The following is a 16,997-nucleotide window of genomic DNA, read 5'->3' as shown; positions in this document are numbered from 1 at the left end:
GGGGCTCCAGCATCTCCCGGGGAATGACAGCAGCTCCTATGGGGACACCGATATCTCCCATGGGTGCTCCAGCATCTCCTACAGGCACACCGACGTCCTCCATGGGGGTCCAACATCTCCCGTGGAATGACAGCAGCTCTTGCAGTGACATCGACATCTCCCATGGGTGCCTCAGCATCTCCTATGGGCACACCAACATGCTCCATGGGGGTCCAACATCTCCCATAGGACTCCAGCGTCTTCCATAGCAACATCAACATCACCCACGGCTGCTCCAACATCTCCCATGGGGACAGCGACATCGTCTGTGGGGGCTCCAACATCTCCTGTGGGGCTCCCATGTCTCCTGTAGTGACACTGATGTCACCTGTGTGGGCTACGGCATCTCCCATGGGGACATCATCATCCATTGTGGCTCCAGCGTCTTCCATAGTGGCACCGACATTACCCATGGGTGCTCTAACATCTCCCACTGGGGCTCCAGCATCTCCTATGGGGACATCAAAATCATCTGTAGAGGCTCCAGCGTCTCCTGTGGGTCTCCAGCGTCTTCCATAGCAACATCAACACCAGCCATGGGTGCCCCATTATTTCCCACAGGGCTCCAACATCCCCCATGGAAACACCAACATTGTCCATGGGGGCTCTGACATCTCCCGTCGGGCTCCATCATCTTCCATAACCACATCAACATCTCCCATGGGTGCTCCAATGTTTTCCAACGGGGCTCCAACATCTCCCATGGGAACACCAACATCATCTGTGGGGGCTCCAACTTCTCCTGTGGGGCTCCAGCGTCTTCCATAGTGACACCAACATCAACCACGGTGCTCCAACAGCTCCCACAAGACTCCAGCAGCTCCTAGCATCTCCCATGGATGCTCCAACTTCCCCCATGGGGGCTCCAGTGTCTTCAGCAGCAACACCGATATCACCCACGGGTGCTCCAGCATCTTCTGTGGGGCTCCAGCAGCTCCCACAGTGACACCAGCATCTCCCGTGAGGACACTGACATCGTCCGTGCGGGCTCTGACATCTCCTATGGGTTCCAGCGTCTTCCATAGCAACACCGACATTCCTCATGGGTGCTCCAATGATCTCCCATGAGGCTCCAGCACCTCCTGCAGTGACACCAACATCACCCACAGGTGCTCCAACATCTCCCACAAGGCTCCGGCATTTCTCATGGGGACACCGACATCACCTGTGGGGACACTGACACCTACTGCGGTGGCTTCCGCAGCTCCCGCGGGGCTCCACCACCTCTCACAGGGACACCAACGTCACCCACGGGTGCTCCAGCGTCTCCCGCAGGGCTCCAATGTCTCCCACGGGGGCTCCAACGTCACCCACGGGTGCTCCAGCACCTGCCATCAGATCCGCCCGCCTGGGGCACCCCGAGGTGCCCTGGGCAATAAAGCGCACCGGAAGCCTCCAGGGGTGCCCCCCGGCTCGTGATTTCGGGGTGACGGCGGGGTGGGGGGGGGACCCGAGGGCCGCGGGCGGCCACGCTCCGCCACGTTGGCATCGCGCCCGCCGGGAAACGTCACAGGGGACACGCCTGGCCAGGGCCGGGGCCCAGGCGTCCGGGCGCCCTTCCTCCCCCCTCACCAACTTCCTGTCCTCCAGGAGCCGAGCAGAGAGCCCAGGCGTCCGGGCGTCCTTCCCTCCCCCCCCCCACCCCCCTTCCAGTTCCCGTCCTCAAGGAGCTGGGGAAAGGACCCAGGCGTCCGGGTTCCCATCACCCCCCTGCCCCGGCCGAGCTGCGGAGGGACCCAGGCGTCCGGGCCCCCCCACTGACCCCTCGGCCGCCGGCCCTGGGAACGGCTGGCGGGGGGGGGGCCGGGGGGGGGCAGCTGCTCCTGGGAATTTCCGGCGCCGTCGGCTCCCAGTCGGGCCCGGACGCCTGGGTCCCAGCCCGGACGCCTGGGTCCTGCCCAGACGCCTGGGCCCTGGAGGGGGGGGGGGCGGGCCAGGCCGAGGGGACTCCTGGGCCCGCTCCCACGCCCTCGTCCGCCTGGCGGGGTCGGGGACCCAGGCGTCCTGGCTCGACCCCTCCCCCGCTAAGCGCTTGGCCCTGGAGGGGGGGGAGGGCAGAGCCGGACGCCTGGGTCCCTTTTGGGGGGGGGAGGGGTCAGCTGGGACCCCTGGGTGCCCTTGGGGAGGGTATTGGGGGGATCGGCCCGGACGCCTGGGTCCCTTTTGGGGGGGGGGGGAAATGCACCTGGGGGGGAGGGGCAGCCCGGGGGTCCTTTGGGGGGGCAACGGGGGGTTGGCCCGGACACCTGGGCCCCTTGGGGGGAGTGTGGCCGGTGGGGGAGGGGCGGCCCGGACACCTGGGCCCCTTGGGGGGTGGGATGTACCCAGTGGGGGAGGGGCGGCCCGAACACCTGGGCCCCTCGGAAGGGGGGAGGGGCAGCCCGGGCACCTAGATCCCTTGGAGGGGTGGGGTGTAGCCGGTGGGGGAGGGGCGGCCCGGACACCTGGGCCCCTCGGAAGGGGGGAGGGGCAGCCCGGGCACCTAGATCCCTTGGAGGGGTGGGGTGTAGCCGGTGGGGGAGGGGAGGCCCGGACACCTGGGCCCCTTCGGGAGGTCGCTCCTCCCCCTCCCTCCGCTCGGCGGGCCGGGGCGAGGGGGCGTGGCCGGGGCGGGGAGGGGGCGTGGCCGGGGCGGGGAGGGGGCGTGGCCAGCGGCGCCTCATTTGCCTATTCACGAGCGCCTTCGCCTCCGGGGCGCGGCGGCCCCGCCCCCCTCGCAGCGGCGCGGCGCGGCGCGGTGAGGTCACGGCGCGCGGGGGCCGCCGGGAGCGCGGCAGGATGGTGGCCGGCGCGTTCCCCGTCGCGAAGCTGCTGACGCTGGGCGCGCGGCAGCTCAGCCGCCCGCTGGCGGCGCGCATCAAGGCGGCGGCGCGCGCCAGCCCCTTCTTCCGCGCCTACGTCTGCCTGCCGCCGGCGCAGCGTGAGTGACGGCGGCGGCGGGGGGCGGGAGGAGGGGGGGGGTTGCCGGGACGCCGCGGGGGGACGAGGCCAATAGGCGGCGGGCGCGGGCGGCGCGGCCAATGGGGAGCGGCGCGGGGGCGGGGCGGCGCCGCGCGGCTGGGCCAATAGCGGCTTGGGGGGCGGGGCTAAGCGGCGCGAGGATGGGCCAATGGAGGGCGGCCCGGCCGACGGCGGGAAGAGGGGGAGTGACGCGCGGGTGGGCCAATAGCGGTGCGGGAGCGGGTGCGGGTGGGCCAATGGGGAGCGGGCAGCTAGGCGGGCGCGCAGCTCGGCGGGGGAGTGACGCGCGGGTGGGCCAATAGCGGCGCGGGGGCGGGACTGCGGGTGGGCCAATGGCGAGCGGGCAGCTCGGCGGGGGAGTGACGCGCTGCTGGGCCAATAGCGAGGCGGGGGCGGGGTCAAGAGTAGAGCGACGCGCAGCTCGGCCAGTGGCGGCGCTAGGAGGCGGGCGGCTGGGCCAATGGGCGGGAGGAGGGGGCGGGGCGAGGCCTGACTTTGAGCGGGCGGAATGGCGGCGCGCAGGAGGAGGAGGAGGAGGCGGCGGCCGCCCGGTGCCCGCCGCCTCCCGCCATTCCCCCCCCACCACCACCCCCCGCAGTGTACCACTGGGTGGAGATGCGCGCCAAGATGCGGATCATGGGGTTCCGCGGCGCCGCCGTGAAGCCGCTGAACGAGGAAGCGGCGGCCGACCTGGGCGCCGAGCTGCTGGGGGAGGCCATCGTGTTCGGCGTGGGCGGGCTGTGCCTCTACCTGGAGTACGCGCGGCAGGCGGGCCACGCGCGCCGCCGCGAGGAGGAGCAGGCCGCGGCCCTGCGCGACATGGCGGCGCGCCTGGCCGAGCTGGGGCTGGCCGTGGACGCGCTGGGCGCGCGCATGCGCGAGGCCGACCGCCGCCTCCACGAGCTGGCCGCGCGCCCCGCCCCCGCCCCCGCCCCCGGCCCCGCCCATTAAAGCGTCACGTGCACTCGGCCGGGCGGTGTCGTTGGCCCCGCCGGAGGGGCGGGGCTCCGCGTGGAGTGGGGGGGCGGGGCCGAGAAGGGTTAAACAAGGGAGGGAGGGGCGCCGGCCCCGGGCTGTGATTGGAGGGCGTTTGCGCGCCGGGGGGGGGCGGGGCTCGGAGGGGTCGTAGTGCCCTTGTCCCTGTGTGCGGGTGACAGTTGGGGGCGGGGCCAATGTTTGGGGGCGGGGCCTGGAGCAGGGCTCAGGGGGCCCTTTGTGCGGGTGACAATGGGGGGCGGGGCCTGGAGCAGGGCTCAGGGGGCCCTTGTCCCTGTGGGGGGGTGACAATTGGGGGTGGAGCCAATGCTTGGGGGTGGAGCCAGGAGTGGGAGGGGCATTGCACACCCGTGTCCCCCCTCCTTGGGATGACAGTGGGGGCGGGGCCACGGGGTGGGGGCGGGGCCAAGGGGGTCCCCTTGCTCCAGTCCCTTTGTGTAGGGTGACAACCGGAGGCGGGGGCCAAGGGTTGGGGGCGGGGCCACAACCCCATGGCCAGGCTGTGATTGGTGGGGAGCACCCATTGCGGGGGTGGAGCCACGTTGAGGGGGCGGGGCTTGGCACCCACGTGTCCCCAGCAGTGTTCCCCCCCCCCCACCCAACCCTGGGTGTCAGGGCCGGGCCAGGGAGGGGACAAGCCCCTGCCACCGCCAGGGTCCCCGTGTCACCGCGGGGAGGGGGGAGAGGTGCCCCGTGTCACTTGAGGTCCCCCTTGCCACCGCAGGGCCCTCAACGTGCCACCACGCCGGGTCCCCCCCCCGCCACCGTGAGGCCACCGGGTGCCACCGCAAGGGTGCCCCACGCCGCTGCGGTGGGGCCACGTGCCCTGGTGGGCGTCCCCCGGGCCACCCCAGGGGGTGACCCCGCGGCACGGCGGCGGGGGGGGGGTCCCCCGGGCCACCGCGGGCGTCCCCCGCCGGGCCACCGCGTGCCACCATGGGGTCACCCGGCATTAAACCAAAGCAAATCAGCCGCTGTCGCCTCTCCTTACCGTGACGTGGCACCGGGGGGGGGGGGGACACGACGGGAGGGTGACGGCCACCGCGGGAGGGTGACGGCCACCGCCGGGAAGAGGCGGAGACGGGCGTCGCGTACAAAACGCCGGGTTTATTCGCGAGCGGTGGTGCCCCCCCCCCCCCAGCACCCGGGGCCAGTGCCAAGGTGGGGGGGGGGGCACCCAAATCCTCCCCCTCCCCAAAAAACCCAACTTAAAAAAAAAAAACGTGAAAAAATCAAGAGTGGCGTAAAAAAGACCCCGAGTCCGCCCGGTGTGTGTGGGGGGGGCAAATAGGGAGTGCCCCCCCCACCCCAAAGTATAAAATAAGCCAGAAAAAGGAGGATTCCTACCCAAAGTGGTGGGTGTGGGTGCTGGGGGGGGGCACAGTGAGGGGGGGCCCCGTGGGTGGTGCCCCCCCAGCCAGTAAGGCACAGCCTGGGGGGGGGGGGGGGCCGGCCCAGGGGCCTCCCCCCCACCCCGCCACGGGGGCGCCTGGCCAGAGGGGTGTGAATGGGGGGTGTGGGGGGGCAGCCCACCCCCCCCACCCCACCCCAGCCAGGGCCGGCCCCGGGGGTCGGGGGGAGGCTCGGGGGGGGGGCTAGGGTGAACCCCTCTTCCGCAGCTCCGCCACGAACACTGGGGGGGGGGGAATGGGGGGAGAAGGGTCACGGTGGGAGGTGACCCCCACCCGCCGGGCGGCTCGGGGGGGTCCTGGGCACCCTTCCGGCCCCCCATTGCCCCCCAGCAGCTCCCCATGCCCCCCAATACCCCCTGAGCCCCCCAATTGCCCAGCAGCTCCCTGTGCCCCCCCAAGACCCTTAATTACCCCCAGTGACTCCCTGTGACCAGCCCCCCCCAACTGCCCCCCAGTGGCTCCCCATGACCCCCCAGTGGCTCCCCATGCCCCCAACTGCCCCCCAGTGGCTCCCTGTGCCCCCCCAACTCCCCCAATTGCTCCCCAGTGGCTCCCCATGCCCCCCCATACCGCCTGAGCCCCTCAGTTCCCCCTCAGTGGCTCCCTCTGCCCCCCAATTACCCCCCAAAGGTTCCCTGTGCCCCCCAATACCCCCTGAGCCCCCCAATTGCCCACCAGCGGTTCCCTGTGCCCCCCCAATACCCCCAAGCCCCCCAACTGCCCCTCAGTGGCTCCCTGTGCCCCCCCAACTCCCCCAATTGCTCTCCAGTGGCTCCCCATGCCCCCCCAAACCCCCTGAGCCCCTCAGTTGCCCCTCAGTGGCTCCCTGTGCCCCCCAATTGCCCCCCAGCGGTTCCCTGTTCCCCCCATACCCCTGAGCCCCCCAATTGCCCCCCCAGCCCCCCCGCACCCACCGTCGATGATCTCCTCTTTCATCTTCTGCAGCTCCCGTCTCACCTCCTCCAGCAGCTCCTGGGGGGGGAGGGTGCAGGGTGAGGGGTTTTGCCGTGTCCCCCCCCGGCCCCTCCTCCGTGTCCCCCCCACGTCCCCGGGACCTGTTTGAGGCGCTCCAGGTCGGACTCGTCGGCGGCGGTGCCGGGGGGCTCGGCGGGGGCCGCGGGCACGGCCGACTTCATCCTGGGGAGCGGGGCAGGTTGCGGGGGGGGATGCCAGGACCCCCTGCCCCAGCCCCCCGGGGTGTCCCCTGACACGTGCACCCCTGCGGGGATGGCAGATTCCCACCCCAACCTGCTCCCCGCATTGGGCACCCCAATGACCCCCCCAGCACCCCTCAACTCCCCACACCCTGGACACCCCCAATGACCCCCCCAGCACCCCTCAACTCCCCTCCCCGCATCCTGGCCACCTCCAAAGCCCCGCCAGAACCCCTCAACTCCCCTCCCCGCACCCTGGACACCTCCATTGACCCCCCCCAGCACCCCCCAACTCCCCTCCCTGCACCCTGGACACCCCCAAAGCCCCCCCAGCACCCCCCAACTACCCTCCCCGCACCCTGGACACCCCCAATGCCCCCCCCAGCACCCTCCAACTACCCTCCCCGCACCCTGGACACCCCCAAAGCCCCCCCCAGCACCCTCCAACTACCCTCCCTGCACCCTGGCCACCCCCAATGCCCCCCCAACACCCCCCTCCCTACACCCTGGGCACCCCCAATCCCCCCTCCCTGGCCACCCTCAATCCCCCCAGCACCCCCTAACTCCCTTCCCTACACCCCGGGTCCCCCAAATCCCCCCTGGCACCCCTTTGCCCCCAGCACCCACCGGGGCAGCGTGGTGCTGGCCTTCTCCCACGGCCTCCGGATGGGCTCTGCAGTGAGAGAGCAGGGGGTGAGGGGGAGGCAGAGCCCCCCCTTCAGGGGCGCAGCCACCCACCACCCTCCCCCCCCCCAAAAAAAACCCGTTCCTCTCTCGGGACTACAGCTCCCAGCAGGCTCTGCGCCGCGCCGCGGCGGCAGGGCATGCTGGGAGTCGTAGTTCCTCCGCACTCACCCGCGGACTGCCCCGCGGTCCTAGTGCTCGCTGGCTCCGCGTCGTCCTGTGGGGAGGGGCAAAAAAAGGGGTCACGGCGGGGTATTTACCGGGGGGGGGGGGGCGGGTAGCCAGGTTGGAGGGGGGGGACAAGGGGATCCGCACCAGCTGGGGACAATGGGATTAACTGGGAGAGAGAGAGAGAGAGGTGCCATCCCCCCCCCCCCCCCAAAATACCAGATGGGGGCAACAGGGAGCCCCCAGGAGAGGAGCAATACTCAGCGGGGGGGGGGGGGGGGGCAATGGGGCAGCGCAGGGATGGGGGGGCACCCCCAAAGCAGTATTTCGGCAAGGGGGGGCACTCACGCTGCCGGCGTCCTCGTCCCTCTTTGGCGCTGGCTTGTCCCCCTGCAGCGTGGCCTTTCTCCTGGGGGGGGGGGGGAGGTCAGCGCAGTGTCCCCCCCCCCAAACCTGCGTCACCGCCCCCCCCACAATGCGGCACCCCCTCACCGTCGGGCCAGCATGGCGCTCATCTCCTCCATGAGGCCCCCCCCGCCTCCCCCGCGGGTGCCATCGCCCTTGGGTGCTGCTGCCGCCACCGCCGGGCCGGGCGCCTCATCCTGCTGGGGGGAAACGGGGTGAGCGCGACCCCCCCCCCGGATTTGTTCCCCCTCCCGGGGCTGCAATCATCCCTGGGAATTGCCCCCAAAATGGGTATTACCCCCCTGCAGGGCTGCCCCTCCTCCCCCCCATAGGAACTGCCCCCAAACCAGGTATTACCCCCCAGGGGCTGCCCCCCCCATGGGAACTGTCCCCAAAACAGGTATTACCCTCCTGGGGCTGCCCCCCCCGTGGGAACTGCCCCCAAAATGGGTATTACCCCCCTGCAGGGCTGCCCCCCCCGTGGGAACTGCCCCCAAAATGGGTATTATCCCCCTGCAGGGCTGCCCCCCCCCATGGGAACTACCCCCAAAACAGGTATTACCCCCCAGGGGCTGCCCCCCCCCGTGGGAACTGCCCCCAAAACGGTATTACCCCCCACCGCAGAGCTCCCCCCCCATTTTGCCCCCCCAGGGGTAATTCCCCCCCCCCCCCCCGGTACCTTGCCGACTTTCCTGAGTTTGGCCCCCGCGATGGCGGCGGCGAAGCCGGAGCCCCCCCCGGACGCCCCCCCGGGGGCACCCGCGGGCCCGGGCAGGGGTGGTGCCGGCGGGACCCCGGCGGCAGCTGGGGGGGGTCCGGGAGGCGGGGGGGGCCCCGGGGGTCCCGGGGGTGGTGGGGGGCCGGGGGGCGGCGGAGGCCCCCCCGCAGGCAGGGCCGGGGCACCTGTGGGGGGAGAGTGGCTCATGGGGGGGCACCCACGCTGGCCCCCCTCTCCCCGTGGGGGGTTTTTTGGGTGGGGGGGTGGGCTCATGTCACCCCCCTCCCCGGCACCCACCTGCGCCGGCCACGCGCCGCTCCAGCTCCTCCGGCGCCGGCCTGCGGGGAGAGGGGTCAGCACCCGTGCCCCCCCCCGGGGTGCCCTGACCCCCAAGTCAGCACCCATGGATGTCCCTGGGGCACCCTGACTCCCAAGTCGGCACCCGCGGCCCCCCCAGGGCACCCTGACCCCCAACTCAGCACCCACAGACCCCCCTGGAGTACCCTGACCCCGAAGTCAGCACCCGCGCCCCCCCTGGGGTGCCCTGACCCCCAAGTCAGCACCCGTGGCCCCCCCGGGGATGCCCTGACCCCCAACTCAGCACCCACGGACCCCTCCGGGGGTGCCCTGACCCCCAACTCAGCACCTGTGGCCCCCCCCGGGGCACCCTGACCCCCAAGTCAGCACCCATGCACCCCCCTGGGGCACCCTGACCCCCAGGCCAGCACCTGTGGTCCCCCAGGGGCACCCTGACCCCCAACTCAGCACCCACAGATCCCCCCGGGGCACCCTGACCCCCAGGCCAGCACCCGCGCCCCTCCAGGGCATGTTGACCCCCAAGTCAGCACCCACAGACCCCCCCACAGCCACTGTGTCCCCCAAGTCAGCCCCCCCCACATGCAGGGGGTCTCGGGGGGGGGAATGAGCACCCCAGGGTGCCCTTGGGGGGCTCCTACCTCCGCTGCTGCTCCGGCTCCTCCAGCGACGGGCCGTTGGGGACGGGCCAGGGCTGAGCGGGGGCTGGCGGGGGGGGACGAGAGCTCAGAGCAGCACCCGGGGACGTCCCCAGGCTGGGGGGACGTCACAGTGGGCCACCCCCGGGTGTCACCTCATCCGTGCTCACCCACCTCCAGGGTGGCAGCGAGGAGCCTGGTGTCCTCGCACAACCCAAAGCTGAGACCCCCCCCACCCCCCAACCTGAGGGATGCCACCCCACGGTGTCACCTCCCTGGTGTCCCCACGTCCCCGCTCACCGGCCTCCAGCACCTCCAGGGCCTGGAGCATGGCGGTGGCGAAGAGGGTGGCGTCCTCGCGCGACCCGAAGCTCAGTCCCCAGCCCTGGGGGACGTCACCCCGTGCCACCACCTCCCTGGTGTCCCCACATCCCCGCTCACCGGCCTCCAGCACCTCCAGGGCCTGGAGCATGGCGGTGGCGAAGAGGGTGGCGTCCTCGCGCGACCCGAAGCTCAGTCCCCAGCCCTGGGGGACGTCACCCCGTGCCACCACCTCCCTGGTGTCCCCACGTCCCCGCTCACCGGCCTCCAGCACCTCCAGGGCCTGGAGCATGGCGGTGGCGAAGAGGGTGGCGTCCTCACGCGACCCGAAGCTCAGTCCCCAGCCCTGGGGGACGTCACCCCGTGCCACCACCTCCCTGGTGTCCCCACGTCCCCGCTCACCAGCCTCCAGCACCTCCAGGGCCTGGAGGGTGGCGTCCTCGCGCGACCCAAAGCTCAGTGCCCAACCCTGGGGGACGTCACCCCGTGCCACCACCTCCCTGGTGTCCCCACGTCCCCGCTCACCGGCCTCCAGCACCTCCAGGGCCTGGAGCATGGCGGTGGCGAAGAGGGTGGCGTCCTTGCGTGACCCGAAGCTCAGTGCCCAGCCCTGGGGGACGTCACCCCGTGCCACCACCTCCCTGGTGTCCCCACGTCCCCGCTCACCGGCCTCCAGCACCTCCAGGGCCTGGAGCATGGCGGTGGCGAAGAGGGTGGCGTCCTTGCGCGACCCGAAGCTCAGTCCCCAACCCTGGGGGACGTCACCCCGTGCCACCACCTCCCTGGTGTCCCCACGTCCCCGCTCACCGGCCTCCAGCACCTCCAGGGCCTGGAGCATGGCGGTGGCGAAGAGGGTGGCGTCCTCGCGCGACCCGAAGCTCAGTCCCCAGACCTGGCGGGCATCCCGCCACTGGTGGAAGCTCGGCGTCGCCTGGTTGTACTTGAGACCCTTGGCGATGGCGCAGTTGATGACCACCTTCGGGGGGGACACCGAGGTCACTCGATACCCAGGTCCCCCCCCCCCCAAGCTCTGACCCCCAAGCTGGGGACCCCACAGACAGTGTCCCCAGCCCCCCAGTCCCAACAGTCCTCCCAGTGTCCCCAAGCCCTAGGGGTGTCCAGAGCGTCCCCACCCTCTCAGTCCCAGCAGTGTCCCCGGTGTCCCCAGCCAACCCTGGCCCTGGTGTTCCCCCCAGTGTCCCCAGCCCTGGCAGTGTCCCTGGTGTCCCCACCCTCCCAGTCCCCGTGGTGTCCCCAGCCACCCCTTGCGGTCCCTCCAGTGTCCCCAGCCCCAGTGGTCCCCCCAGCATCCCCAGGCCCTGGGGGTGTCCCCAAACCCCCCGATGGTCCCTGTGGTGTCCCCAGCCCCAGCGGTCCCCCCGGTCCCCAGCCCCCTAGCAGTCCCCACCTCCCCAGCGGTCCCCATGGCATCCCCAGCCCCCCAGCGGTCCCCCCGGCAGTCCCCCCGCTCCCCAGCCCCCCGGCGGTCCCCCAGTGTCCCCAGCCTCCTAGCAGTCCCCCAGTGTTCCCAGCCCCCCCCCAGTGTCCCCAGCCCCCCAGCAGTCCCCCAGTGTTCCCAGCCCCCCTGGTGTCCCCAGGCCCCCGGCAGTCCCCCAGTGTTCCCAGCCCCCCCAGTGTCCCAGGGTTCCCAGCCCCCCCGATGTCCCCAGCCCCCCAACAGTCCCCCAGTGTTCCCAGCCCCCCTGGTGTCCCCAGGCCCCCGGCAGTCCCCCAGTGTTCCCAGCCCCCCCAGTGTCCCAGGGTTCCCAGCCCCCCACGATGTCCCCAGCCCCCAACAGTCCCCCAGTGTTCCCAGCCCCCCCGATGTCCCCAGCCCCCCAGCAGTCCCCCAGTGTTCCCAGCCCCCCCCGATGTTCCCAGCCCCCTAACAGTCCCCCAGGGTTCCCAGCCTCCCCGGTGTCCCCAGCCCCCCTGATGTCCCCAGCCCCCCGGCGGTCCCCCAGTGTCCCCAGCCCCCCCCGATGTCCCCAGCCCCCCAGCAGTCCCCCCAGTGTTCCCAGCCCCCTGGTGTCCCCAGGCCCCCGGCAGTCCCCCCAGTGTCCCCAGCCCCCCCCCGATGTCCCCAGCCCCCCGGCGGTCCCCCCGGCCCCCCCCCCCCGGCGGTGGCACCTGCTGGTCGGGCTGCAGCTTGCGGCCGACGACGCGGAAGGCGGGGGGGGCGCCGCCGGCGCTGCGGTACAGCTGCACCCGGCTGGGGGCCTGGGGGCCGCCGCCCGCCGCCACCCACTTCTTGTTGGCGTCGTCGTAGAGCATCACCGTGGCCCGGGCGCTGCACACCACCGTCTCGCTGCGGGCGGCCGCCGGCCTCAGCGCCCCGGCACCCGCCCGGGGGGCGCCGGGTGCTCCCCCAGGCCGGGCGGGGGGCACCCATGGGGCGTGGGGCACCCCTAAAGCTGGGCAGGGGGCACCCACGGGGCGTGGGGTGTCCCCAAGGCTGGGCAGGGGGCACCCACGGGGTGTGGGGCACCCCTAAAGCTGGGCAGGGGGCACCCACGGGGCATGGGGTGTCCCCAAGGCTGGGCAAGGGGCACCCATGGGGCGTGGGGCACCCCCCAGGCCAGGCAGAGGGCACCTATGGGGCGTGAGGCACCTCTAAAGCTGGGCAGGGGGCACCCAGGGGGCGTGGGGTGTCCCCAAGGCTGGGCAGGGGGCACCCACGGGGCGTGGGGCACCCCTAAAGCTGGGCAGGGGGCACCCAGGGGGCGTGGGGTGTCCCCAAGGCTGGGCAGGGGGCACCCACGGGGCGTGGGGCACCCCTAAAGCTGGGCAGGGGGCACCCACGGGGCGTGGGGTGTCCCCAAGGCTGGGCAAGGGGCACCCATGGGGCGTGGGGCACCCCCCAGGCCGGGCAGAGGGCACCCATGGGGCGTGAGGCACCTCTAAAGCTGGGCAGGGGGCACCCACGGGGCATGGGGCATCCTCAAGGCTGGGCAAGGGGCACCCATGGGGCATGGGGTGTCCCCAAGGCTGGGCAAGGGGCACCCATGGGGTGCGGGGTGTCCCCCAGGCCGGGCAGGGGACACCCACAGGGCACAGGGCATCCTCAAGGCTGGGCAAGGGGCACCCACGGGGTGTGGGGCACCCCTAAAGCTGGGCAGGGGGCACCCACGGGGCGTGGGGTGTCCCCAAGGCTGGGCAGGGGGCACCCACGGGGTGTGGGGCACCCCTAAAGCTGGGCAGGGGGCACCCACGGGGCATGGGGTGTCCCCAAGGCTGGGCAAGGGGGCACCCACAGGGCGTGGGGCACCCCCCAGGCCAGGCAGAGGGCACCTATGGGGCGTGAGGCACCTCTAAAGCTGGGCAGGGGGCACCCACGGGGCGTGGGGCATCCTCAAGGCTGGGCAAGGGGCACCCCCCAGGCCAGGCAGGGGGCACCCATGGGGTGCGGGGTGTCCCCCAGGATGGGCAGGGGGCACCCACGGGGCACGGGGCATCCTCAAGGCTGGGCAAGGGGCACCCATGGGGCATCCCCAAGGCTGGGCAAGGGGCACCGATGAGGTGTGGGGTGTCCCCCAGGCCGGGCAGGGGGCACCCATGGGGCACGGGGCATCCTCAAGGCTGGGCAAGGGGCACCCACGGGGTGTGGGGCACCCCTAAAGCTGGGCAGGGGGCACCCACGGGGCATGGGGTGTCCCCAAGGCTGGGTAGGGGGCACCCACGGGGGGCCGAGTGTCCCCCCAGGCTGGGCAGGGTGCACCCACAAGGCTGGGCAGGGGGCACCCACGGGGCATGGGGCACCCCCCAGGCCAGGCAGGGGGCACCCACGGGGTGTGGGGCACCCCTAAAGCTGGGCAGGGGGCACCCACGAGGCATGGGGTGTCCCCAGGGCCGGCCAAGGGGTACCCATGGGGTGTGGGGCATCCTCAAGGCCAGGCATGGGGCAACTAGTGGGTGTGGGGCACCCCCAGGGCTGGGCAGGGGGCACCTACAGGGTGTGGAGCACCCCTAAAGCTGGGCAAGGGGCACCCCCAAGGCCAGGCATGGGGCACCCCTGGGTGTGGAGCATCCCCGGGACACGGGGCGACCCCAAGGCTGGCCATGGGGCACCCCTGGGACATGGGGCAACCCCCAAGGCTGACCATTGGGCACCCCTGGGTGTGGGGCACCCCAAAGTAGGCCATGGGGCACCCCAGGGACATGAGGACCCCCAAGGCTGGCCATGGGGCACCCCTGGGTGTGGGGCACCCCCAAAGCAGGCCATGCAGCACCCCTGGGACATGGGGACCCCCAAGGCTGGCCATGGGGCACCCCTGGGTGTGGAGCACCCCTGGGACACGGGGCGACCCCAAGGCTGGCCATGGGGCACCCCTGGGTGTGGGGCACCCCTGGGACATGGGGCGACCCCAAGGCTGGCCATGGGGCACCCCTGGGTGCTTCCCCCCCCCGCCAGGACAGGCACCCAAACCACAAGCACCCCCCATACTCCCCCCCACCCCACCCCTCCCCACTCCTTCCCCTTATCAGCAGGGGACCCAGGCGTCCGGGCCCTGCCCCCTTCCCCCCCTCCCCCATTTCCTCCGGGTGCGGAGAGGGCCCAGGCGTCCGAGCTGTGCCCCTCCCCCTTCCCGAGGGCAGGAGCTGGGACATCCGGGTTGGCGCAGGATGGGGTGGGGGGGGGGAACAAGTCACCGAAGTCTGTGACACCCCAGGGTGGGGGGGCCGCCAGGACGCCTGGGCCCCCCCCTCAAGGCCCCAGCGGGTGCCCCGGGTGCACCCTGGGGTGCTGGGGGGGGGGACACTGTGGGGCAGGAAGTATCGTGGGGCCGGGGGGGGGGGGGCCGCGCCGGCAGTGACCAAATAAGGGCAAGTTTGGTGCCGCCGCGCGGCCGGACCAGCACCCATGGGTGCCCCCCCCCAAAACACCGTGCTGGGCAGGGGGTTGTCCCCACCCGGACACCTGGGCCCCCCCAGGGTGGGCATCGGTGGGAGTTTCCCAGCATGCTTTGCTGCAGGATAGGGGTCGGGGGGTGCAGTAGCAGGCAGTGGGTGCCCCCTCCTGCACCCCCCCCCACCCCCCCCCACCGTGGGGCACCCGGGGCGGGAAGGGGAAGTTGAGGCCGGCGCGGGGGCAAAGAGCACCCAAGGGTGCTGCCGCCCGGCTGGCGCCTGTGGGGAAACCCGGGCAGCGAGGGGGGTGGTGGCACCCACGGGTGCCCCGAGGGGGGTGGGGAGGGCTGCCTGAGGACCCCACTCACCTGGTGACCCTGGGGACCCCCAGGACTGGGTGACCCTCACCCTGGGGACCCTACTGATCTGGGGACCTGAACCCCAGGGACCCCCCTGGGTCTGGGTGCACCCTGGGGACCCCACTGACCTGGTGACTGGCACCCTGGGGACCCCTAGGGCTGGGTGAACCCCACCCTGGGGACCCTGCTGATCTGGTGACCCCCAGCGTTGGGTGATCCCCACCCTGGGGACCTGAACCCCAGGGACCCCCCTGAGGCGGGGTGCACCCTGGGGACCCCATTGACCTGGTGACCAGCCCCCTGGAGAACCACAGGAGCTCGGTGACCTCCAGCCTGAGGACCCCACTGGTCTGGTGACCCCCACCTTGGGGACCCCTCAGGTGCCAAGTGACCCCCACCTTGGGGCCCCACTGACCTGGTGACCAGCACCCTGGGGACCCACAGGAGCTTAGGGGGGAACCCCACTGATCAAGTGACCCCCCACCTTGGGGACCCCACTGACCAGGGTGACTGGCACCCTGGGGACCCCACTGACCTGGTGACCGGCACCCTAGGGACCTACAGGACTGGGTGACCCCCCCCACCCTGGGGACCCTACTGATCTGGTGACCTGAACCCCAGGGACCCCCCCCCCAGGGCTGGGTGCACCCCAGGAACCCCATTAACCTGGTGACCCTCACCCTGAGGACCCCACTGACCTGGTGACCAACACCCTGGGGACCCCCAGGGCTGGATGACCCCACCTTGAGGACCCCATTAACCTGGTGACCAGTACCCTGGGAACCCCCAGGGCTGGGTGACCCCCACCTTGAGGACCCCACTGACCTGGTGACCCCCACCCTGAGGACCCCCAGGGCTGGGTGACCCCCACCCTGAGGACCCCATTAACCTGGTGACCCCCACCCTGAGGACCCCCAGGGCTGGGTGACCCCCACCCTGAGGACCCCACTGACCGGGTGACCCCCACCCTGAGGACCCCGAAGACCAGGTGACCCCAAGGGCTCAGTGACCCCCCACCTTGGGGACCTCCCGGCCTGGGTGACCCCCACTTTGGGGGGGGTCCCTGCTGACCGGGTGTCCCCCCCCTGTGTCCCAGCCGACCGGGACCCCCCCATTTAGGTCCTATCCTGCCCCCCTTCACCAGTACTGGGAATCCCCCGTTCACTGGTACCGGACCTCCCCCCACCGGTACCGGTACCGGGAACTCCCCGTTCACCAGTACCGGACCCCCCCCACCGGTACCGGTCCCGGGAACCCCCCGTTCACCGGTACCGGACCTCCCCCCACCGGTACCGGTACCGGGAACTCCCCGTTCACCAGTACCGGACCTCCCCCCACCGGTACCGGTCCCGGGAACCCCCCGTTCACCGGTACCGGACCCCCCCTCCACCGGTACCGGTCCCGGGAACCCCCCGTTCACCGGTACCGGACCCCCCCCCCCACCGGTACCGGTCCCGGGAATCCCTCGTTCACCGGTACCGGACCCCCCCCCCCCCACCGGTCCCGGTCCCGGGAACCCCCCGTTCACCGGTACCGGACCCCCCCCCACCGGTCCCGGGAACCCCCCGTTCACCGGTACCGGACCCCCCCCACCGGTACCGGTCCCGGGAACCCCTCGTTCACCGGTACCGGACCCCCCCCTCCCACCGGTCCCGGGAACCCCCCGTTCACCGGTACCGGACCCCCCTCCGCCGGTCCCGGGACCCCCCCGGTCCCCGCTCACCTCATGCTGGCGGCGGCGGCGGGTGCGCACGGCCCGGCCGGGCCCTTCCGGTGGCGGCGGCGGCGGCGGGCGGGGCGGGGCGGGACCGGCCCCGCGGCCGGGAAGGACCGGGGAAAGGGGGGGGGGGGGGAAGGGGGGGGGAGCGACAGCCGGACGCGCCCGGCTCCGCCCCGCCCCGCCCCGCCCCGCCCCCCGGTGCGCGTGCGCGCGCCCCCCCCCCCGCCGGTAACGGCGGCGGCGGCGGCGCCCCCGCCCC

At 72.4% G+C, this 16,997-nt stretch overlaps 3 protein-coding genes and 1 long non-coding RNA gene across 5 annotated transcripts; 1 reads left to right on the top strand and 3 right to left on the bottom strand.

Moving 5' to 3' along the window:
* Positions 1-169: 169 nt before the first annotated feature.
* On the bottom strand, positions 170-3,730 carry LOC138061282 (uncharacterized). The gene is made up of 2 exons (XR_011134950.1): positions 3,604-3,730; positions 170-1,367 (listed from the first exon to the last, which is right to left on the bottom strand). It is a non-coding gene; the product is annotated as an uncharacterized lncRNA (long non-coding RNA).
* OPA3 (outer mitochondrial membrane lipid metabolism regulator OPA3) lies at positions 2,771-4,226 on the top strand. The gene is made up of 2 exons (XM_068910416.1): positions 2,771-2,959; positions 3,599-4,226. The coding sequence occupies exons 1-2, from the start codon at positions 2,818-2,820 to the stop codon at positions 3,949-3,951; spliced, it is 495 nt and encodes a 164-aa protein (XP_068766517.1). The 5' UTR covers positions 2,771-2,817; the 3' UTR covers positions 3,952-4,226.
* Positions 4,227-5,204: 978 nt separating this feature from the next.
* Positions 5,205-10,231, bottom strand: LOC138061279 (vasodilator-stimulated phosphoprotein-like). 2 transcript variants are annotated; one of them, XM_068910413.1, is made up of 11 exons: positions 9,791-10,231; positions 9,494-9,557; positions 8,835-8,875; positions 8,499-8,722; positions 7,907-8,019; positions 7,763-7,823; positions 7,418-7,463; positions 7,190-7,235; positions 6,464-6,545; positions 6,323-6,380; positions 5,205-5,629 (listed from the first exon to the last, which is right to left on the bottom strand). In XM_068910413.1, exons 1-11 carry the CDS (start codon positions 10,101-10,103, stop codon positions 5,592-5,594), a joined length of 1,086 nt encoding a protein of 361 aa, XP_068766514.1. In that variant the 5' UTR covers positions 10,104-10,231; the 3' UTR covers positions 5,205-5,591. The 2 variants fall into 2 exon arrangements, with proteins under 2 accessions (XP_068766514.1, XP_068766515.1); XM_068910414.1 differs by having other exon boundaries at positions 7,907-8,016.
* LOC138061309 (homer protein homolog 3-like) lies at positions 10,129-16,824 on the bottom strand. The gene is made up of 4 exons (XM_068910547.1): positions 16,742-16,824; positions 11,942-12,119; positions 10,214-10,787; positions 10,129-10,157 (listed from the first exon to the last, which is right to left on the bottom strand). Exons 1-4 carry the CDS (start codon positions 16,744-16,746, stop codon positions 10,129-10,131), a joined length of 786 nt encoding a protein of 261 aa, XP_068766648.1. The 5' UTR covers positions 16,747-16,824.
* Positions 16,825-16,997: the final 173 nt, after the last annotated feature.

The sequence above is a fragment of the Struthio camelus genome, chromosome 16 (assembly GCF_040807025.1).
Source record: "Struthio camelus isolate bStrCam1 chromosome 16, bStrCam1.hap1, whole genome shotgun sequence".
Classification (NCBI taxonomy): domain Eukaryota; kingdom Metazoa; phylum Chordata; class Aves; order Struthioniformes; family Struthionidae; genus Struthio; species Struthio camelus.
Note: the sequence above shows the minus strand (reverse complement) of the source record. Positions and strands in the feature narration are given on the sequence as shown.

What these genes read in the sequence shown, in the direction of transcription:
- OPA3 (XM_068910416.1), top strand. Translation starts at nt 2,818, where the DNA reads ATGGTGGCCGGCGCGTTCCCCGTCGCGAAGCTGCTGACGCTGGGCGCG. An exon ending in CTGCCTGCCGCCGGCGCAGC is followed by an intron (nt 2,960 to 3,598) that starts GTGAGTGACGGC and finishes CACCCCCCGCAG; the next exon opens with TGTACCACTGGGTGGAGATG.
- LOC138061279 (XM_068910413.1), bottom strand. Translation starts at nt 10,103, where the DNA reads ATGCTCCAGGCCCTGGAGGTGCTGGAGGCCGGTGAGCGGGGACGTGGG. An exon ending in GGGACGAGGACGCCGGCAGC is followed by an intron (nt 7,464 to 7,762) that starts GTGAGTGCCCCC and finishes CCCTCCCCACAG; the next exon opens with GACGACGCGGAGCCAGCGAG. An exon ending in GCCAGCACCACGCTGCCCCG is followed by an intron (nt 6,546 to 7,189) that starts GTGGGTGCTGGG and finishes CCCGCTCCCCAG; the next exon opens with GATGAAGTCGGCCGTGCCCG.
- LOC138061309 (XM_068910547.1), bottom strand. An exon ending in AGCTGCAGCCCGACCAGCAG is followed by an intron (nt 10,788 to 11,941) that starts GTGCCACCGCCG and finishes TCCCCCCCGAAG; the next exon opens with GTGGTCATCAACTGCGCCAT. An exon ending in CCTGGAGGTGCTGGAGGCTG is followed by an intron (nt 10,158 to 10,213) that starts GTGAGCGGGGAC and finishes GACGTCCCCCAG; the next exon opens with GGCTGGGGACTGAGCTTCGG.